Below are 23,357 nucleotides of genomic sequence, written 5' to 3' on the forward strand. Positions count from 1 at the left end.
AGGAGATCAGTGGGAGATGTTCAAAAAATAATTTAAGGTGATAGAGAACCAGTTTATACCTGAAGGACAAGAGCTCTGCTTGCCAAAAGAAACAGCCATGGACGACTAAAGAAGTCGGGGACAGCATAAAACTAAAAGAAAAAGCATACAAAAATGCAAAAAATAGCACAGATCCTGGCAAATGGGAAAGATACAAAGAACAGCAAAGGGTCAGATATTAAGAGCTACAAAAAGAGAGTATGAAAGAAACTTGCAAGGGGTATCAAAATCAACACAAAATTTTGTTTACAATTATATCAGGAATAAAAAAGTAGTCAGGAGAAATGTTGGCCCCTTAAAAACTGAACGTGGTGGATATTATCAATGATAATAAGGAAATGGCAGGCATGTTAAATAATTACTTTGTGTCAGTATTTACAGTAGAGGATGAGGATATCATGCCAGAAATCCCAAGTAAACTAATACTGAATCAGGGACAGGGACTCAATAAAATCAATGCAAGTAAAGTAACAGTAATGAAGAAAATAATGACACTGAAGAGTGACAAATCCCCAGGACCAGATGGTTACCATCCCAGGGTTTTAAAGGAAGTAGGTGAGCACATTGCAGATGCCCTGACTATAATCTTCCAAAGTTCTCTCGATTCAGGGACCGTCCCTTTAGATTGGAAAATTGCACATGTCACTCCACTATTTAAGAATGGGAAGAGAGGGAAACCAGGGAATTATAGACCAGTTAGTCGAACATCTGTTGTCGGGAAATTACTAGTCTGTAATTAAGGATAGGGTGACGGAACATCTCAAAAAATTTCAGTTGATCAGAGAGAGCCAGCATGGATTTGTGAAAGGCAGGTCATGCCTGACAAACCTGATTGAATTTTGAGAGGAGGTGACTAAAGTAGTGGATAGGGAAATGTCTATGGATGTTATTTATATGGACATCCAGAAGGCATTTGATAAAATCCCACATAAAAGACTGTTAACTAAGGTAGAAACCCACAGAATGGAAGGCAAATTATTGACCTGGTTAGGAAATTGGCTGAGCGGCAGGAGACAGACAGTAGGGATAATGGGTAGGTATTCAAATTGGCAGGATGTGACTAGTGGTGTCCCGCAGGGATCTGTGTTGGGCCTCAACTATTCACAGTATTTATTAGCGACTTAGATGATGGCATAGAAAGTCACATATCCAAATTTGCTGATGACACAAAGATAGGCAGCATTGTAGGCAGTGTAGATGGAAGCATAAAATTACAAGGGGATTTGATAGATTAAGTGAATGGACAAAACTGTGGAAAATGGATTTCAATGTAGGCAAATGTGAGGTCATCCGCTTTGGACCTAAAAAAGGATAGAACAGCGTACCTTCTAAATGGTGAAAGGCTAAAAACAGTGGAGGTCCAAAGAGACTTGTGTGTCCAGGTACATAGATCATTAAAATGTCGTGGACAGGTACAGAAAATAATCAAAAAGACTAATGGAATGCTGGCCTTTATATCTAGAGGATTAGAATACAAGGGGGTAGAAGTTATGCTGCAGCTATACAAAACCCTGGTTAGACCACACCTGGAGTACTGTGTGCAGTTCTGGGCACCACACCTTAGGAAGGATGTATTGGCCTTGGAGGGAGTGCAGCGTAGGTTTACCAGAATGATACCTGGACTTCAGGGGTTAGGTTACGAGGAGAAATTCCACAAATTAGGGTTGTATTCTCTGGAATTTAGAAGGTTACAGGGTGATTTGATCGAAGTTTTCACAGAGGGTAGATAGAGAGAAATTATTTCCGCTGGTTGGGGAGTCTAGGAATAGGGGGGCATAGTCTAAAATTTAGAGCTAGAAGAGATTTCAGGAGTGAAATTAGGAAACACTTCTACACACAAAGGGTGGAAGAAGTTTGGAACTCTCTTCCGCAAACGGCAATTGATGCTAGATCAATTGTTCATTTTTAAATCGGAGATTGATAGCTTTCCATTAACAAAGTATTAAGGGATATGGGCCAAAAGCAGGTATATGGAGTTAGGTCGCAGATCAGCCATGATCTCGCTGAATGGCAGATCAGGCTAGAGGGGCTGAATGGCCTACTCCTGTTCCTATACATTTTTTTCCTTACAAAAGGTGCCTTAGGAAGCTTTTTCCTGTATTGAAATTGCTATATAAATGCAAGTTACTTTGTGTGTAGAGCCTACTCCTGATAATTCAACTTCATTTTTGCTTCCCAAAAAGTAGAATTATCTAGAAATTCAAATTAAGCAAGAAAATGGCAGTCTTTTAAGTGCAATTCGAATTAGCCGGCAACTCAGATTAAGTGAATTGGCATAAACAGGAGCAGACTGCATAGGAAATTCAATCGTGCTCTTCATGGTAGCCATACTTCTAAGAACACCTCCAGTGGTAAAATACAGATTGGATTTCTGCATTAGAGCAGTCACTGTCACAGTGAGAATCTTACAGATGTTGAAAACAAGTAAAGCAGGAAAGATTATAGCATTTGAAGTTCGGTAACCCTTGCACGCATTGTGCTCGCCTCATCTACCAGAGCTGCTATGAATTTCCATTCCTGTTTTACTCAGAGCAAAGAGTAGCTGTATAAGGCAATTTTCAGGCAGGGTCATTTCCTGGAACAATAGTGAACAGCTCGCTGTGGAAAGAAAAATTCAGGAGCAGAACCGCTAGACCAATTATACTACAGTTAACTATACAGTCATTTCTAGGCAAACCTTATCAATGCGCCTTTATTGTTTTATTCCTAGTGTTTGTTCAGGATACAAATTTGTAACGCTCAAGGTGATAAGGCCACTATCATTGAACATGGCCTTATGCTCAGCTGTTCAGGCCCGAGACAGGCCTTTGAAGCAGTTAATCGTTACTCCCCATTATAATTTCTGGTTTACGACCATTTCATGAAAGGGCTTTAATGTGGAATGGAGGTAAGTAAAATAAGAGGTCAACTCTTTTAGAAATTTCAAGGACAAAAAAAAAAATCATGCTGCACTCGGAAATTAAAACTCCTACTTGCAACAGGATAAGCGTGGGTGCTGAATGTTGCTACGCAATAATCTGTGGACAGGAAAAATCCCTTCCAGCATCGGGTGGGTACAAGTCAGCATTTCATTATTTGGTTTCACTGTTCCTTCAATAAATATGTGGTTGCCCATATGCTATTGTTTGCAAAACAAACTGAACTACCAGTCCTCATTGCATTAACAATGTACATAACCCTGTTCACTGGAAATAGACTGATTACTCAGCCTATTCTGTGCTAATAGCAATTTTAGAAAAAATATACAAGGGTGGATATAATTATGGGTATGATTATGTTACTGGACTGGTAATCCGGTCGCCTGGACTAATAATCCATGACGCAAGTTCAAATCCCACCAGGGCAGTTTGAGTATTTGAATTCAATTTTAAAAATCCGGTATCAGTAAAAAGTGGCCATAAACTGGTTGGATTGTATTAAAAATCCAACTGGCTCACAAATGTCCTTTTGGGAAGGAAACCGGACATCCTTACCCGGTCTGCTCAATATGCGACTCCAGTTCCATACTAATGTGGTTGATTCTTAACTGCCCTCTAAAGTGGCCTTGCAAGCCACTCAGTTGTATCACTATCACCTCAAGGGCAAATAAGGATGGGCAGTAAATGCCAGCGATGCCCACATCCCAAGAATAAATGAAAAAAAAACCATGTATCCAGTAATCTATTTGTGTTTTTCCCATTCTCGACACTTCATAATGATGCAAAGGAGCCATTGCTGTTATTTGAAATTTTCCTGCAACTTGGCTATTTGATAATTTAGATTAACTCCTATATACTTAGTGTATCAGACACTGTTGTCACACAACAGTCTGTCCCTCAACTACGCACTTTTCACAGTGCATCAGATTGAGAACGAAAATTGTCATTTTATCTTGCCTGTTGGGAGTTCATGTACAGGAAACTTTGGTTTATCCGGAGGTTAACTGTCCGGAATGCTCGATCCACCAGCAAAATTCAGGAGTCGGTTCAGTAAGTTTTTTTTTCTTTTTGTTGCTTTTTTTTCCCCGCCAGTCAGGCTCTGCAAGGTCTAGCTAAAGCTGTTGCTTAGCTACAGAGACGCTTGCAAGCTATGGCCGACTGTTTAGAAGCTGTAGCAACAGGGTTTGTTGCTAGATACGGAGCTCAAAAGCTCCGTATGTTTTAACGTTACCGCTGGTTTGTCTGGCAGTTTTGATGGGACGGCAACAGCTCGGTCCCGTCGGTGCCGGATATCACAAAGTTTCCTGTATCATTCAAGCTAAAAACAAAGACTAAAAGGAGTGCAAGAGCTGTCCACAAACATAGATAGGAAGCTCACCGCTGCATATCACCCAAATATGGCAAGGGGAAATGATAGACAGCCCTATCAAAGGTGGCTCAGAACCATTTGACACGTGGCTCAAGGAAGTAGACACACCTTAATTAAGTTAGCTCACCTGTGACATGCTAAGGGGTTGAAAACAAGTTGTTTGAGAGACAGAGTAGGATCTAAAACTCTTAGCTTATCCTGTAACATTTCAAAGGCCTATGGCTTTGATTATCACAAGCACGATGGGCCGAATGGCCTCCTTCTGTGCTGTATCATTCTATGCTTCTAACCAAATTGACCCAGTGCTACATCAGACAGTCTGCTCTCTTTAGATTGATCTGTGCAGGTCAAGCAAGCAATTCATGTAGTGGCAGGTAGGCTGGCCATATATACTTCAACTCCCAGAGTCGGGTTTATTCTCATCAACTGTTGGAAAGAGAAGCTGCCTTTCAATGGAATCAGTCACATAGCAACAGGCAAGACTGAACACCAATTTTTAAAAAAAGTCAGCAAGGTCAAAAAAAAGGAGCGTTTCCTCAAGAAATTATTTTTGGTAGCAGGATCAGTTGTGGTGGTGGGGATCATGGCCATACAACTGGTGTAAAATTAACTCAATATTTCACAGAAAACTAATCCTAGAACATCTGAAGTAAGGAAGCGCCATTTATTTTATCAAGATATACAAAAAGACATTTTTTAAGGCTTTCCATTCAAGCAGCTTCAGTGATATCATTCTGGTTATACATAAAAGGTATGAGATGATTCAAATACATATTTAAATAACAGCATCCACATCCTCTAACAGCTTACACTAAATGTACCTGTGACAAGTAATTAGATGTGACTGCAAACTGGATCACAAGGATATAGAAAATAGGAGCATATAAAAATGACATCCCGGTTATACTTTTCTAGCATCAGTGTGGTCACACCACAGCGATGCAACACGTATGCTACAATGTAGTTTGGCATTGGTAGTCAGACCAACTGTAAGGGCTGGTCAGGCACCGATAGCATTGTGCCTTATAGCCAATATGGAGCAAAATTTAAACTTAACACTTAAAAAGAACTCGGACACTTTAAATTTCCAGGTGTCAGCTGTGGCTCAGTGATAGCCCTCTTGTCTGAGTCAGAAGGTTATGGGATCAAGTCCCACTCCAGAGATTTGAGCTCAAAATCTGGGCTGACACACCAGTGCAGTACTGAAGTCTTTCGGAGGAGATAGAGGCCCCGGCTGCCCCCTCTAATAAAAGATCCCATAGCACTATTGCAAAGAAAAGCAGGGGAGTTCTCCACGGTGTCCGAGCCCTCAACCAACATCACTAAAATAGATGAACAGATGATCTCATTGCTGTTTGTGGGAGCAAGGCGCAAATTGACTGCTGTGTTTAATGCATTACAACAGTGACTACACTTCAAAAGTACTTCAATGGCTGTAAAGAGCATTGGAACATCCCGAGGGCGTGAAAGACACTATATTAATCAAGGTTTTTTTTAATGACAGAAACGAGCAACTCTCCCATTGGTTCAGTGAGTTTATCCAGTAAGCAGCTGTGCCATACAAACCAGGGAAGTTCCAGGTTCAATTCCCCCTTCTGTGCCGAGTTAATTGATCTCATCGCCACAGCAACATTAGTGATGCTGCAATTGGCTTCAGCAGCCCTGGGTTAGGAACAAGGAAAAACAGCCAGGGTTGATTTCCCATGTTGCTATCCTGTGTCCTTGTGAATGGTAGACGAGAACAAGTTTAGGCTCAGCTGTAATGGTCTCTGCAGTCAAGTCAGATACCCTGCCAACACTCACGGCTGAGGTTCACTCGTGAAAGGCGAGCACTTTATTCGGTGTTAGGTGACCAGTGACCAAAGCACTAGAGAGTAACACAGGCCCCACAGATCAGTACCCCAGTGTGGAGTCAGTGTCTGCTGGAGTGAAGGCAGAAGGGTGGACAACCAGAGGACACAGATTTAAGTTAATTGGCAAAAAGAACCAGAAGTGAGATGGAGATTTTTTTTTTTTTTTTACACTGCGAGTTATGTCTGGAATGCACTGCCTTAAAGGGTGATGGAAGCAGATTCAATGGTAACTTTCAAAAGAGAATTGGAAAGGAAAAATTTGCTGGGGTACAGGAAATGAACAGGAGAGTGGGACTAATAGGATTGCTCTTTCAAAAAGCTGGCACAGGCACGATGGGCCGAAAGCCTCCTTCTGATGATTCTATGCTCTATGATTCTAGGAAGGGAACCAAAATTGACAGAAGAACTGATGAGGTTAAAAAAACAAGTCAGCAATCAGAGCAGCACTCTATGGATTGGAGTACATTCACATGGAGCTCTGCTTTGTCAGACGCAAGAACAGCAGACAGTATAACTACAGCGGATCTTAGAAACAGACTGAATACTGCATCAATTGATTCAGTATAACCGAGGCATAAATCTTCAACAAGAATAAACATAAAACTTTTTTTTTTTTTTTTTTTTTTTTTAAATTGCAAGTGGCAACATAGCATTGAAGGCATAACTTTCTAGAAGGACAACGAAGGCAAAAAAACAAACCAATTTATTCCTTCCGTAATGTACCTGTTACGGTGCACAGCAACACGACACCGAGGGAAAATGGTAAGTGGGTCATTTTTCAAGGCGGCAAGCCCCAGCTCCAAAGCGACAAGTTTCTGTGCTTTTTTATTTTACTTTCCTTTTTCTTCCTTCAGTGGCAATTTTGGAAACACTAGAATAGAGAACACATGAAAGTCATCAGCCCAGCGATGCAAAGCACATTTCAATAAGATCAATGATGCCAGCACTTGTTAAGTCACTTATTTATATGTAGTTTCGATACCAGCACTTTGCTGAAGATTTGTGTCTGTAATGCAGCTGGAAATGTAGAAAGGCATCATGTGGATGGCATTTTATCCTGTGTAAAGGCTGCTGCCCTAGAACGCAGCCTCTTTCAAGTTTCAGACTATCCTATTAATATCAGTGCTGCTTCACTGTCAAAAGGACATCTCCACAGTACAGCACAGCTGCTCCATATGATGACAGCACATCATGCAAACACATTACTAAAATCAATCCATCAAATCTGTCTAAATAGAACAGCTGTACATAAATTACAAATAAAAGATGAAGATATGGTCTTCTCGGTCTGCTGGCCCTACGTGAATTAAGTTTGGGCAGTTTCAAACCAGTTCTTAATGGGCATTAGTTTGCAGCACAAAACGGTCCTAAGTTTGGCCCCAATTGGTAATGTCTCTCTGGGATGCTACTGGCTGGCAGCTATGGGAAATGGAAAAATGTGTTCTTCAGAGTTGGGTAAAGAGTAAATAGTAGCCAATCTTGGAGTGCTCAATCGGATGTCTGAAATGGAAAGTGCTCCATTCCCCAGGTCTGGTGTCCCTCGCCACATGATCAGCACAAAATTGGCAAGAAGGTGGTGATATTACAGTAATGAAAATGCAACTTCCTGCACACACAAGACTACCAGCAGCATCCATTTATTATCCACACAAACATAACACCAAGACCGCACACAAGAATCACTCTTCAGAAAAGGCCTTTAGCAATGCTGTTTCTTTATGTGCTGATGCAAACTGCCCATACAATGATGTAGAGTGTAATGAACTAATAGAAACATAGAAGGTAGGAGCAGGAGTAGGCCATTCGGCCCTTCGAGCCTGCTCCGCCATTCAACGAGATCATGGCTGATCATCCAAACCCTAGCACCCGGTCCCTACACCGACAGCCATCCCACCCAAGCCCTATCCCCGTAACCCCATGTATTTAATCCCACCTAACACTAAGGGCCAATTTTTATCATGGCCAATCAACCTAACCCGCACATCTTTGGACTGTGGGAGGAAACCGAAGCACCCGGAGGAAACCCACGCAAACACGGGGAGAATGTGCAAACTCCACACAGACAGTCACCCGAGGCCGGATTTGAACCCGGGTCCCTGGCACTGTGAGGCAACAGTGCTAACCACTATGCCACCATGCTGCCCTCTGTTTCTCACAGTTTTTTGAATATGGATACCAGTCAAGCCAATGTTTCTCACATGGCTTGACTGGTATCCATATTCAAAAGACACTTAAGGGCAGCATTGTAGATTGAAGCCACATTGTGCTGTGCTATGGATTGATAGAACAGATTCCAAGCCATGATCCTCTTTGCGGAAAGTTCCCAAATTCACCAATGGAGTGGGTGAGGTTGAACCAACGAGAAGTCTAAAAGGGAGGTAGACAACAACTGGCAGGTTCCAGAGCACTGGCGAAGGAGTGGTTGTGCTCTTGGCCAGGGATGGCGCATGCACAAGAAAAACCCAGAAAAAGAGAAGTCTCAGTGAGAATGCCTTAAAACAAAAAACCACGAGGCTTTCTTTCTCCTGGGAGTGGGGGCAGTGGAGCTGTGCTAAATGTGATAAACAAATTTGCATTTTAGTTTCAAGAGAAGCAGAAAGGTCCTACTGATTGTACCTCCTGTGGTGAACTAATTAACTCAAAAAATCATCCTGCCAGGGCCACAGGTAGTAGATTCTGGTTCAGAGAGCATGCTGAGGGGCGATATAAAAATAAATCAAAAATAAAACTAGTACATCATAGCACAATCAGGGAACTCAAGAGAGTCAAGGGGAGTAGCAACGTATGGTCTTATACAACCAGGTTCTCTTCCCTTCCCTAAACACACTAGGGGAAAGAATCTGATGGTCCTTATAGTGTTGGCTTGGCTCAGTTGATGGCACTCTCGCCTCTGAATCAGAAGGCTGTTGGCTTCATACACTGCTCCAGAACTTGGGCATATAAACGAGACTTCACTCCAGTACTGAAGGAGAGCAGCATCGTTAGAGGTGCTGTCCTTCAGTTGAGACACTAAAATCAAGGTCCAATCTGCCTGTGCTGGTGATTCAGGTGGATGTTAATGATTCCATGGCACTATTCAAAAACTGGGAGTTCTGATGACATCCTGGCCAACATTACTCCCTCAACTATGACGACCTGAACAGATTAATTGGTTATTTGTTTAATTTGTGTGCGCAAAACAGCTAGCACACAAAGACAGACTTGTATTTATATAGTAACTTTCATGACCTCAGGATGTCCCAAAGTGTTTTATGGCCAATTAAGTACTTTTTAAAGTGTAGTCATTGTTGTAATCTAGAAAACGCTGCAGCCAATTTACGCACAGCAAGGTCCCACAAACAGCAATGAGGTAATGATCAGAGAATCTGTTTCACGGACATTGGTTAAGCGATAAATATTGGTCAAGACACCAGGGAAACTCCCCTCCTCCTCTTTGAAAAGTGCCATGGGATCTTTTACATTCATCTGAGAGAGCAGACGGAGCCTCGGTTTAACACCTCATCCAAAAGACAGTACCTCTGGCAGTGCAGCACCTCCTCAGTACTGAACGGGAGTGTCAGCCGAGATTACATGCTCAAGTCTCTGGAGTGGGGCTTACTCCCACAACCTCCTCACCCAGAGGAGAGTGCTACCACTGAACCACAGCCGACACATCACCTATATAACAGTCACTGCACTCTAAAGTAATGAATTCCAAGCTTTTGTGGAGACTTATGTATAAATGCAAGTCTTTCTCTTTTACCCTCCAGCAAATGCAGAGTTCCACAGTTACTGTCAATGAGGAACTGTAAATATAAATTGTTTAGGGGAGATGATATTGCATGGGGAGAGAGTGGGGACTAGAATCACGTGCATAAACGGCCCAGTTTGAGAGTCTGGTGTCCAGATTTGAAGATATAACTAGGGCATCACAATCTGATTTCTAAAATAAATATACATTTTCCACTTAGTTCTGTGCCCTACAATATGGAGGCATTGGTTATTAAGGCTATTAAGATTGTCAATGAATTTTACCTGCAAACCAAACCTCAAAACTCAAGCCCTGATCCAACACCCCTGCCTGATTTTGCAGTTCAAATTCTATATTAGAACCACCCTGTAGCTCAATAGCTATTATTCATTTTGTTATTAATCTGCCTTCAACAGCAGCATTGAAATGAAGTATGGACACAGAGGCACGTATTGTCATAAGACTACAGTATAGTGTGTGGTAGGTTAATCTAAGATATCTGCTTCCTTGTGTCGATAAACTTCCTATGCTCATTATTGCTATTCCAGCTCCATTATTTGAATCTTGATCTAATCCATAAACTACACTGCCCAGAGGTTTGCTACCTTTCATGAATGCTTCCTCAACAGGCTTCCCTCAGAGACCAGCAGCAAGTCTCAGCATTTCTTTGAGCACATCATTTGGGCAAATACTGAACTTTTACATGACTTAATATCAGTCTTACCTGTTTGAATGATCAAGTAGATATTGAGATTGAATTAAGAATATACAAAAATAGACAATGTTCAAACACATGAATTTATGAGTGCACAATTTAAGGGCTACACTGTAGAGACGTATCACATCCAGTATCACAAACCAGAATCTGAAGCATGAATTCAATTCCCTAGAAAAACAATACAAAATGGTGTCCTCATTATTAATTTCTCGATGTTCATTCTGCTCATCCTCCTGCATTCACTCCATGCCACCAATACTTCCCTCACTGTTGGCTTGAAGCTCCCATTCCACTCACCCCATATGTTCCCTTCTCCTCAATCTTGGCAGCCTCTCCGCTCTTGATCCCACACAGAGAGAGTTGGAATATAACTGAGAAGTGGGGCTGTCTAAGCATTTTATATGCTCTGAAACTAGTCCATCGATTCTTCATTGGGAGAATAGACTGGTTTCACTTTGCATGACATTCTGGGATATCCTGTCTCCCTGATCTCTCAGCACAATGCTGATGGATCTGTGTTTTAGACAGATTAGAAGTGAGCCAAGATTGGACGGATGCTAGACAGGCAATCATACCAGGAAGGTGGTACAGGGGGCCGAGGAAGGTCTCCAATTGGTTCAAAAATATGGCCCCACTCCTAATCATCATCCTGCAACACCTATTGGACAATGCATGTATGGACATTGGGGGAGGATAGGATTTGACTTGGCTATGATGCTCCCCATGAAAAAAATACCCACTAATATTCACTTTGTTGCTTCACATGTGTAAAGTGGTCAGTTGAGTTAGGTACCAGTAGGAAACCAGTGCCTGTTTAACAATACCCCTGCAGTAGGCAATGAGAAGTAGTGAGAAAATTGGCAAAAAACATAAATGTACGTTTACATAAGCAGCTTGAAGCATGCTTTTGTTAATCATTTCCAAGGGAGCTCATTAGTGAGGTTATATCACTCCACAACTTGCTAACTCAATGGTTTACCTTCCACATAAGCAGGCTAGACTATCTATAAGACAGTGATTACATTCAAACTGTCAGCTTGGCTCAGTGGTAGCACTCTCATCTTTGGGTCAGAAGTTCATGGGTTCAAGTCCCATTCCAGGACTTGAACATATAATCTAGGCTGACATCTCATTGCAATACCAAGGGAGCACGTATTGTCAGAGGTACTGTCTTTTGGATGACAGGTTAAACCAAGTACCAACTATCTGTTCAGGTGAATGTTGAAGATCCTACAGCACTATTTGAAGAGGAGCAGGGGAATTCTCCCAATGCTCTCGACAATGTTCATCCATAACCAACACCACCAAAACAGATTAACTGGTCATTTATCGCATTGCTGTTTGTGGGATCTTCCTATGTGCAAACTGACTACTGCATTTGCCTATAGTGATGACACGTTAAAAGGAATTATTTGGCTGTGAAGTGCTTTGAGATATCACACGGGCATGAAAGGCGCTATATAACTCGGGCATGAAAGGCGCTATATAACTCAACAAGTTCTTTTTCTTTCTTTGCAGCTGCTACTTTCAAAAGTATACCTATATAATTTTTAATGTCCAGAAGTTGTTAGCACAAACCAGCAAATCTATGATTTTGGGGGGGGGGGGGGGGGGGGGGGGAACATCTTTTGATGGTATCCCCCAATGGTTCAATCTGTACATACACCATGTTATGTAATAGTGAGCCATAGGACCACAAAGGTCCATCCCAGCTTCATTCCCTGATTGGTGTGCCGAGTTAACAAATCTCCGTTCAGGTGGCATGAGACCACCATTGGCCTCAAAGAATGACGAGCGTGGGTGGATGGGCAGGGGGAGAAATTGGTCAGTTTTCCTGCTCATGATCAATATCCAGTGTCTCGTGCTGCAAAATGTGTGAGGATATCAGATAAGGACAGGATGATGGTTAGCGATTACAACTGCATCTCCCTCCCCCCCCCCCCCCCCACCCCACCACCAAGGTAAATAGTCGGCCTATATTCATGATCTTGGCATAAAAATAAAACAAACAAAGGTGACTCAACCATGGCTAACAAGGGAAATTAGGGATAGCATAAGATCCAAGGAGAGGACATATAAATTGGCCAGAAAAAGCAGTAAACCTGAGGATTGGGAGCAGTTTAGGATTCAGCAAAGGAGGACAAAGGGATTAATTAAGAGGGGGGAAATAGAATGAGAGTAAGCTTGCAGGGAACATAAAAACTGACTGTAAAAGCTTTTATAGATATGTGAAGAGAAAAAGATTGGTGAAGTCAAGCGTAGGTCCCTTGCAGTCAGAATCAGGGAAATTTATAATGGGGAACAAAGAAATGGCAAACCAATTAAACACATATTTTGATTCTGTCTTCACAAAGGAGGACACAAATAACCTTCCAGAGATGTCAGGGAACATAGGGTCTAATGAGAGGGAGGAATTGAATGAAATCACTATTTGTAGGGAAATGGTGTTAGGGAAATTGATGGGATTGAAGGCTGATAAATCCCCAGGGCCTGATAATCTACATCATAGGGTACTTAAGGAACTGGCCCTAGAAAATAGTAGATGCATTGCTGGTCATCTTCCAAAATTCTATAGACTCTGGAATAGTTCCCATGAATTGGAGGGTAGCTAATGTAACCCCACTATTTAAAAAAGGTGGTAGAGACAAAACAGGGAATTATAGACCTGTAAGCCTGACATCGGTAGTGGGGAAAATGCTGGAGTCCATTATAAAGGATGTAATGGCAGAGCACTTGGAAAACAGTGACAGAATCGGACAAAATCAACATGGATTTACAAAAGGTAAATCATGCTTGACTAATCTACTGGAATTTTTTGAGGATGTATCTGGTAGAATAGATAAGGGAGAACAAGTGGATGTGGTGTATTTGGACTTTCAGAAGGCTTTCGATAAGGTCCCGCAGAAGAGATTGGCGTGCAAAGTTAAAGCACATGGGATTGGGGGTAAGGTACTGACTTGGATAGAGAACTGGTTAGCAGACAGGAAGCAAAGAGTTGGAATAAACGGGTCTTTTTCCAAGTGGCAGGCAGTGACTAGTGGGTTACCGCAGGGATCAGTGCTAGGACCCCAGCTATTCACAATATATATTAATGATCTAGACGAGGGAACTAGGTGTAATTTCTCCAAGTTTGCAGACTGTGCTGTGAGGAGGATGCAGAGAAACTCCAGTATGATTTGGACAGATTGGGTGATTATACTGCATCTGCCCAATGTGGGTAAATACGAGGTTATCCACTTTGGTGGCAAAAACAGGAAGACAGATTATCTGAACAGCAATAGATTGGGAAAAGGGGAAGTGCAACGAGACCTGGGTGTCATTGTGCACCAGTCGCTGAAGATAAGCATGCAGGTGCAGCAGGCGGTTAAGGTAGCAAATGGTACGTTGGCCTTCATAGCGAGAGGATTCGAGTACAGGAGCAAGGATGTCTTGCTGCAGTTGTACAGGGCCTTGGTGAGACCACACCTTGAGTATTGTGTGCAGTTTTGGTCACCTTATCTGAGGAAGGATGTTCTTGCCATGGAGAGAGTGCAGCGAAGATTCACCAGACTGATACCTGGGATGGCAGGAATGACGTATGGAGAGAGATTAGGTCTATTAGGCTTATATTCGCTAGAGTTTAGAAGAATGAGGGGGGATCTCATTGAAACTTATAAAATTCTAACAGAACTAGACAGACTAGATGCAGGAAGGATGTTCCCGATGGCGGGGGAGTCCAGAACCAGGGGTCACAGTCTAAGGATAAGGGGTAAGCCATTTAGGACTGAGATGAGGAGGAATTTCTTCACCCAGAGAGCTGTGAACCTGTGGAATTCTCTACCACAGAAGGCAGTTGAGGCCAACTTATTAAATATATTCAAGAAGGAGTTAGATATATTTCTTAAGGCTAAAGGGAGCAAGGGATATGGGGAGAAAGAAGGGACAGGGTACTGAATTTGGATGATCAGCCATGATCTCATTAAATGGCGGAACAGGCTCGAGGGGCCGAATGGCCTACTCCTGCTCCTATCTTCTATGTTTCTATCTAGGTTTAAAGATGACCAATGAGCACTTTGATAAGGTCTGAGAGCGATGTCTGTGGAAGCATGTGGTTCACTGCCTTGGGGAAAGTGATGGAGTGAAGGGGAGCAATTGGAGAGGGGGAAAGGAATACATAATATATAAAACAGAGGGGAAAGCAAAGCAGTCAGCAAGCAAATCAAGTAATGTTTCATTACATTTGACAAATAGATGTTTTTCCTCAGATATCAAGCAAGCTCCCAATACAAGCAATAGGGTATTCATAACAAGTGTCCCACCTTACACTGTGCTAATAAACAACATAAGAAATAGGAGCAGGAGTAGGCCAATCGGCCCCTCGAGCCTGCTCCGCCATTCAATAAGATCATGGCTGATCTGATCCTAACCGCCAATCTACTATCACAGAACCATCTCCTGAATCTAACAGAATTAGACACACGAAATAGGAGCAGGATCAGGCTACACGGCCCCTGGGCCCGCTCCGCTACCCACAGGGCCATGACCGATCCGAACCTAGACTCATGTCCAAATTCCTGCCCGCTCCCCGTAACCCTTAATTCCCTTTACTTCTAGGAAACTGTCTATTTCTGTTTTAAATTTATGTAATGATGTAGCTTCGACAGCTTTTTGGGGCAGCATATTCCATGGACCTACCACCCTCTGAGTGAAGTAGTTCCTCCTCATCTCAGTTTTGAAAGAGCAGCCCCTTATTCTAAGACTATGCCCCCTAGTTCTAGTTTCACCCATCATCGGGAACATCCTCCCCGCATCCACCCGATCCAACCCCTTCACAATCTTATATGTTTCAATAAGATCGCCTCTCATTCTTCTGAACTCCAATGAGTAGAGTTCCAATCTACTCAACCTCTCCTCATATGTCCATCCCCTCATCCCCGGGATTAACCGAGTGAACCTTCTTTGTACTGACTCGAGAGCAAGTATGTCTTTTCTTAAGTATGGACACCAAAACTGTACGCAGTATTCCAGGTGCGGTCTCACCAATACCTTGTACAACTGAAGCAATACCTCCCTATTTTTATATTCTATCCCCCTAGCAATGAAAGCCAACATTCCATTGGCCTTCTTAATCACTTGCTGCACCTGCATACTAACCTTTTGAGTTTCGTGCACCAGGACCACCCGATCCCTTTGTACTTCAGTACTTTCCAGTTTCTTGCCATTAAGATAATAACTTGCTCTATGATTTTTCCTGCCAAAGTGCATAACCTCACACTTTCCAGTATTGTATTCCATCTGCCAAATCTCTGTCCACTTACTTAGCCTGTCTATGTCCCTTGCAGGTTTTTTTATGTCCTCCTCACTCACTACTTTCCCTCCCATCTTTGTATCGTCTGCAAACATTAATATGTTATACTCGGTCCCCTCCTCCAAATCGTTAATATAGATTGTAAAGAGTTGGGGACCCAGCACTGACCCCTGCGGAACACCACTAGTTACTGATTGCCAGTCTGAGAATGAACCATTTATCCCAACTCTCTGCCTTCTGTTAGATAGCCAATCCTCTATCCATGCCAGAATATTACCCCCAATCCCGTGATTTTTTATCTTAAGCAATAATCTTTTGTGTGGCACCTTGTCAAATGCCTTTTGGAAGTCTAAATACACTACATCCACTGGCTCCCCTTTATCCACCCTATATGTTACTTCCTCAAAGAACTCCAGCAAATTTGTCAAACATGACTTCCCCTTCATAAAACCATGCGGACTTTGTCCTATTAAATTATGATTATCCAAATGTCCTGTTACTGTCTCCTTAATAATGGACTCCAATATTTTACCTACCACAGATGTTAGGCTAACCGGTCTATAGTTTCCAGCCTTCTGTCTACTGCCCTTTTTAAATAAGGGCGTTACATTAGCAGTTTTCCAGTCTGCCGGGACCTTTGCCGAGTCCAGGGAGTTTTGGAAAATTATTACCAATGCATCCACAATCCCTACCGCCACTTCCCTCAAGACCCTAGAATGTAAGCCATCAGGTCCAGGTGATTTATCTGCCTTGAGTCCCATTATTTTACCGAGTACCACTTCCTTAGTGATTTTGATCGTGTTTAGCTCCTCCCCCCCCCCATAGCCCCCTGTTTGTCCAGTGTTGGGATATTCTTAGTGTCTTCTACTGTAAAGACTGATACAAAATATTCACAGTGTTTTTGCCATCTCCATATTTCCCACCATTAATTTCCCGGTCTCATCCTCTAAGGGACCAACATTTACTTTAGCCACCCTTTTTCTTTTTATGTAACTATAAAAACTCTATCTGTTTTTATATTTTTTGCTAATTTACTTTCATAATCTATCTTCCCTTTCTTAAATCAATCTTTTTGTTATTTTTTGCTGTCTTTTAAAGTTTTCCCAATCCTCTATCCTCCCACTAGATTTGGCTACCTTATATGCCCTTGTTTTTAGTCGAATACTATCCTTAATTTCTTTACTTAGCCACGGATAGCTGTCTTTTCTTTTACACCCTTTTCTTCTCAGTGGAATTTTTTTTTTTGGAAGTTGTAAAATAACTCCTTAAATGTACACTACTGATCATGTATCGTCTTACCCTTTAATCTATTTTCCCAATCCACTCTACTCAATTCCGCTCTCATACCTTCATAGTCTCCTTTATTCAAGCTTAGCACGCTTGTTTGAGATCCAACCTTCTCACCCTCTAATTGAATATGGAATTCAACCATGTTATGGTCACTCATTCCAAGGGGATCCTTTACTAGGACATTTTTAATTAATCTTGTCTCGTTACACAGGACCGATCTAAGGTTGCCTGCCCCCTGGTCGGTTCAGTTACATACTGCTCAAGAAACCCATCCCTAATACACTCATCCTCAAGGCAGCCCTGCCCAATTTGATTTGTCCAATTAATATTGGCAATAATACCTCGGTAATTCCACTGTCAATATTAGAAACTATTTGAACAGACTATGACTAATAATCCTCAGCACCCTGCAAGAACCAGATTATAACAATGATGAAATAACAGCAATAGCAACACTCAGTAGGTGCAAGAAATGAGCTAAATCACTTTCATTGTCTTTTGGCTTCAGCTCACCCCATTTTAATACAATGGCGCAAATGGCTTTTCTTATTTCCAACCATATGTAAAATTGTACACTGCTCACAGGGTGAAAGGTCACACCTAAAATATTAACCCGTCTTCCTCTTTCAAATAATATATTTCCAGTATATTGTGTTTTAATTTCGGATTTCCAGCACTTAAAAAAAATCATTTACAACTTCCGGCTGCCTCGATGTATTTTTTAAATCATTTTTTTAACACTACCCTATTCCAAGTTGGTCATTGGCCAGCAGTGCTGTTTCCTCATTGGACCCCGTTGCACTTAAATGTCGAAATAACTTGACTCCAGCGCCATCTTGCGTCAGAATCCCCTTCAAAAAAAGTCAATATTGCAGGTTCTTGTCCAATCCATGATGTAACGCACCACAAACAGGGTGATTTTATTAACCGTTACCCTTGGTTTTAAATTATGCTCGGTTATTCTTACTTGCCTGACATTTGAAATGCCCTCTCTCTCTCTCTCTCGTTAGCCCTAGGTGAGTAACTTGGACCAATCTCGAAACTGCAATGCATTGAAGTAGCTCCGCTTCTCCTCCCTGTTTATATTCTCTTGCAGGATGAAGCCGAGAACCCGAATGAGAAACATTTGTCTATCGGATACCTGCAAAAAAAAGGGCAACGCCGTCCAACAGGTCGCGCGTCCTTAAATGCAACGTGATATTTTCTCCCAGTGGATTCTAGTGAAAAGTCAGTGGCTTATTTACCTGCAAAGCCTACAGGAAAACAGGAGGGGGCGGGGGAAATAAAGACACCCTGCACATCAGAACGGGCTAAACAAGAGCCATTCGCGTGCACCGTGTCCACCTCGAGAGGTCTCTGGTTACAGGTTATTCTCAAGACAAAATGCTGACTGGGTCCTTTAGCCTAAATGGTAAATCCAACCAGCTCACCTCTCAGTACCTCATTCTTTGGAAATCTTTTTTATGCTTTGACTTTGCACACAGGGAGGGGGAAAACGTGAAAGCGTCAAGGTTCAGACATGCATATGCTACGAGGGAGCAGTTTGCTTCGTACCTGGGCAGCCGCTCCGCAATACTTGCAGGTCTCCACACACCATCTCCACTCACCCAACAGGGCGGGGTTTGAGCTCATCCGATTCGCCGCACAGCGCTTTGGAAACCCCCCCTCTCAGCCCTCCGATACGCCCTCACTTCACTGCAATTTCTCGCCCTTGCGACTTAAATGAGCCGGCGGCCGGTATCCCGAGACCAATTCGCCCTCCCGCTGCTGCTTGGAAGAGCAGCAGAATCAATGGTGAAGGTGCCGGCCCATTGCGTGATGCGAGTGCGTCGCGTCCCCTCTGCTCCAATAACTGGAATCGTGCTGTAGATCCCAGAGGGGGTGCTGCTTTTCTCGCTCTCCGGTAAATGCGATGTGGTTCCATGATCTCATTGCATGTTATTCTTACCGGATCTCTGTCTGCTGTTCACAACCGCTACCTCATTGTGTTCAGTCGGGTGATGCTCTCAATACATCTCGCTGTTTAAACAAATGCCACCTCCTCGCAATACAGCAGTTATCAGCATGATTTTATTACATAACGGACAATTCGTCTTCACTCATTTAGCATCCACTTACATTGAGATATTCGATTCATGCCAAATTATGGAGGCGGAGTATCCATGATTCGGTGTTAAGACCGGCAATATGGACCAATACACCAGAATGAATAATCTTCTTTAGAATTAAGTGCTGACAACAGTGATTACCAAAGGAACCATTATTACTCCAGATAGTCACTTTACAACTACAATTGAGAGGTTATCAGAGGTCGAGTGGAATTAACTGTCCCTTTATCTGTTAGCTGTATTCACACCTTCTCTCAGCATATTGTTCAGCGATAGGGTTGACTAAAATTATATTGCCAAACAAAAGACAACCAGATAACATGTATGCAATTTTTTAGTATAGTATGCCACAACTCGAAACATTTGATTACCAAGGGATTTGGTGGATGAGAGAATCTCCATCTTGTAATATCTTTAAAAAGGGCGAGGTCTAACTTTAAGCCTAAATTTAACTACTAGAAGAAACAAGATTTTTTTAATTTAAAAAAGCTCAGTGACGAGGTAGAGCCAAACCTGGGAGTTTGACTATCTTAAGCGCAAGGAATGCAAGAATACAAGACATTTTCGGAACAAGGAAAGACCCTGAGGTACAATAAGCCCTTACCTATTGGATAGATCTCAACCCTACCTACTATCTCTTACCAAAAAAACAAATCCAATTACCTCTTAAATCCATCTACTTCAGTAGCCTTCCTGACAACTTATTCTACAATTGCTCAAAATAAGGCTATGGAAAACAAAATTAAAGATCCCACAAGAGTGTTGAAGACTGAACAAAACATTACAAATCTGACCACCAGGAGGCTGCTGTCCAAAAGCTTTTCAAATAACAGGAGGATGATAAGCAGGAATGTCCACTAAACCAACTCTGTTGGAGCAAGGTTTTAAAAGGGTCAGAACAATTTGTAAATGAAGACTGTCAGAATATGAATTTAGGACTGTAAAGCGATTGTCCTCATAAAACAAGTCTCTTCCGCTTGCCATCATGTGCCTTTACAGTGGAGTTTTCTCTCAAAGGCAAGCGAGTGTACTTATTTTTAAGGGCAGCTCTTCACATTTCAAATCTTGAGAAGGGACTGTTACCTGTTAAAAGGTCCCGAGAGGAAATGAGCCCAAATTAACGGTTATTCTGAGGAAATGGTCCCAACCAGTCAGAGCATCTAGATGTTGAAAGATATTTCGCTCCAAAAGATCGGAGAATCCATTTTTCCATGAATGGTGATAGACACTTTGAAGACTTTCCTGCATGAGAGGGAGCAGAGGGAACGACGAAAGGATCCACTCCTTTCACCGAAAATCCAATCAAAGAAAATGATCGTGCACTATTAGATATGTTAATTGCCTAAAGAGGTATTAATTGATTAATTCAAAGAGTTAAATCCATATTTTCTAGGTCAGACCAGACTTGGACTGAGTTTTGCTGCAGCCCTTATGAATTAGTTGTATTAGGAACTGACATCAGCCTAAAAATTGAGCATTTGAAAGGACAAGTGGCTAAAGTCCAGGAGGGGTTGATAATTTTCTGTCAAGTATCAGGAATAAGACCTTCAACTTTCCTGATAAAATATGTAACCCACTATCTTGGGTCAGAGATGGAAGTACCTGGGACATAATGGTAGGGAGGCCAGAAGATCTAGGCTTCTTCCAAGTGTCTTGTTGGTCATGGGTCATTTAACCCATGATATAAAAGTCACTTTGAATCAAAAAGGAACATTTGTTTTTGCCAATGTAATTTGTTGGCTAACCACTTTCAGAACTGGCTGCCCCTTTGAGGAACAGGTTGAAGAAAAGGCAGAAAATCTTTACGATATCAATGAATGATTCCCCTCCTTAAATAATAGTTTTCCCTCAAAAGCGAGGCCAAAGAGATTTACCTGAAAAACTAATATGCATAACTAGGCATGCTTACTTAACAGAGCACCATGGACCCACCCCACTTCCCAATCCAGACTTGACTCATTCTTTCCTTGGCATGACACTTGATAGTTCTTGCAGCTCAGGAACCACCACGTTCTACACATTATTCATACTCATGCTTATATACCTCAAACCATCCTGGTTATCCTTCTCTGAACCCTTTCCTAGCGACTGCACCTTGATGTGGTGGGAAGGCTTGTATGCTCCTATGACCCCAAGAGCTATGCTGGTTGGAGTATAAAGCTTGGTGGGTCCACCCAAGATACAGGTCGCAAAGTAACGGCCACTGTAATGGGTTGAGTCAGGTTAATGACCTATCCACTTCAAAATGTTTTTTTGTTATGGAAACAACTCAAGACAAGACAAGTCTATTACAGCTCTACAAATATAAACATCAACTGTGGAAAACCACAATCTGCTGGATGTAAGGCAAGATGATACTCCAATTGGAGACAAATATCTTGCTTTGGACAGACAGCAGTGGAAGAAATGGATTGCATTAAGCACAGGAAACTAACTTCTCTCATCCCTCTCCAACATTGAGGGTGCCCAAAAGTGCATGTAGTATTCCAACTGTAACTTCTCCAATGTTTGATAAAAGGTTAGAGTAATTTATTTCAACCTACATGCCTTTGATATACACTATAGTACTATGTTTGCCTCATCAATAACAGCTTCACACTGCCTGGACACTCAATGGATGATCAATAATCTCAGTCAAATCCTTTTCCGTTTCCACTTTTGCTAATGGACAGCCCTTCATCCTGTACACATTTCACACTTCAATGTGCATAACCTTAAACAAGAGCAAAATACTGCAGATGCTGGAAATCTGAACTAAAAACAGAAAATGCTGAAAATACTCAGCAGGTCAGGCAGCATCTGTTGAGAAAGAATGAATGGTCCCGGTATTTACTGGGGCAGGTCTTGAGTGGACTGGGGTGTGATGGGGAGAAGTTTTGACTCCACAGCATGCGTCTTTTTTTCCTAAGCAGGTTCCCAACCTGGAAGCCAGCCTGATTGACAGGCTTGGTTCCCTACCGGGCAGGGAACATTTCAGAGGAGGCCACAGGCCAGGAACAAGTAGGGAGCCTGCAGCTGTGATAGTGAGTGTGTCGGTCCGTGGTGGGGGGGGTTCTGATGACGGGGAGGGAAGCATTTAAGCTTGGTGGGATGGGAGGAAGCTCTTCTGTTCCTCTTGGCCCACAAGCAGTGCTGGAAAGGCACTTACCTGTTCCACTAAGCAGTCCTCACGTACCTTTAGCTGCTGGGTTTTCCCTGAGGTCCGGGAAACCTGGCCGGGCCAGGGTTAAACCTGGAAGATAGGTTAAATATGCAGCCTCATTATAATATTTAAATAGCCAACATACCTTCTGGGAGCAGGTTAGTTCCCCGCCCCTGCCCCAACACTCCCACTATCACAGCTGCAGGCTTAGAGATGTAACAGGTTTTAAGCAAGTACAGAGGCAGGGAAATAGGGTGGAACGAGGGGTCATTCAAGTGGGGGGAGTAAAAGAAATGTTGTAGTGGTAGGGGGATAGTATCATTAGGGGGATAGATAGGTTCTTTGCAGCCGAGAGCGAGAGTCCCGAAGGTTGTGTTGCCTGCCCGGTGCCAGGGTTAAGAACATCTCCTCTGGGCTGGAGAGAAACGGGGGGGGGAGGAGGAGGAGAGGGGGGGGGGAGGAGGAGGAGAGGGAGGGGGGGGGGAGGAGGAGGAGGAGAGGGAGGGGGGGGGGGGAGGAGGAGAGGGAGGGGGGGAGGAGGAGAGGGAGGGGGGGGAGGAGGAGGAGGAGAGGGAGGGGGGGGGGGAGGAGGAGGAGGAGAGGGAGGGGGGGGGGGAGGAGGAGGAGGAGAGGGGAGGGGGGGGGGAGGAGGAGGGAGGAGAGGGAGGGGGGGGGGGGGGAGGAGGAGGAGAGGGAGGAGGGGGAGGAGGGAGGAGGGGTGAGGAGGAGGGGGGGGGGGGGAGGAGGAGAGGGAGGGGGGTGGGGGGGGAGGAGGAGGAGGGAGAGGGGGGGGGGGGGGGGGGGGAGGAGGAGGAGGAGAGGGGGGGGGGGGAGGAGGAGGAGGAGAGGGGGGGGGGGGGGGGAGGAGGAGGAGGAGAGAGGGGGGGGGGGAGGAGGAGGGGA

The 23,357-nt window shown here is 43.2% G+C and overlaps 1 protein-coding gene across 3 annotated transcripts in view; it reads right to left on the bottom strand.

Annotated features, from left to right (window-relative positions):
• Window positions 1–22,673, bottom strand: part of LOC147117725 (dyslexia-associated protein KIAA0319-like) — a 120,875-nt gene extending 98,202 nt beyond the window's left edge. The window contains exons 1-2 of one of the 3 annotated variants that reach the window (XM_085988943.1): window positions 19,153–22,673; window positions 6,903–7,050 (exon numbers count right to left, since the gene is read on the bottom strand). In XM_085988943.1, the coding sequence (XP_085845069.1) occupies window positions 6,903–6,954 (52 nt within the window). In that variant the 5' untranslated portion in view covers window positions 6,955–7,050; window positions 19,153–22,673. Of the gene's footprint in view, window positions 1–6,902; window positions 7,051–18,758; window positions 19,122–19,152 lie in introns of those variants that run through there. The other 2 variants (XM_085988944.1, XM_085988942.1) reach the window with 2 other exon arrangements.
• Window positions 22,674–23,357: the final 684 nt, after the last annotated feature.

Source organism: Somniosus microcephalus, chromosome 5, assembly GCF_052327205.1.
Source record: "Somniosus microcephalus isolate GS21.2 chromosome 5, FLI_Smic_1.0, whole genome shotgun sequence".
In the NCBI taxonomy this organism is placed as follows: domain Eukaryota; kingdom Metazoa; phylum Chordata; class Chondrichthyes; order Squaliformes; family Somniosidae; genus Somniosus; species Somniosus microcephalus.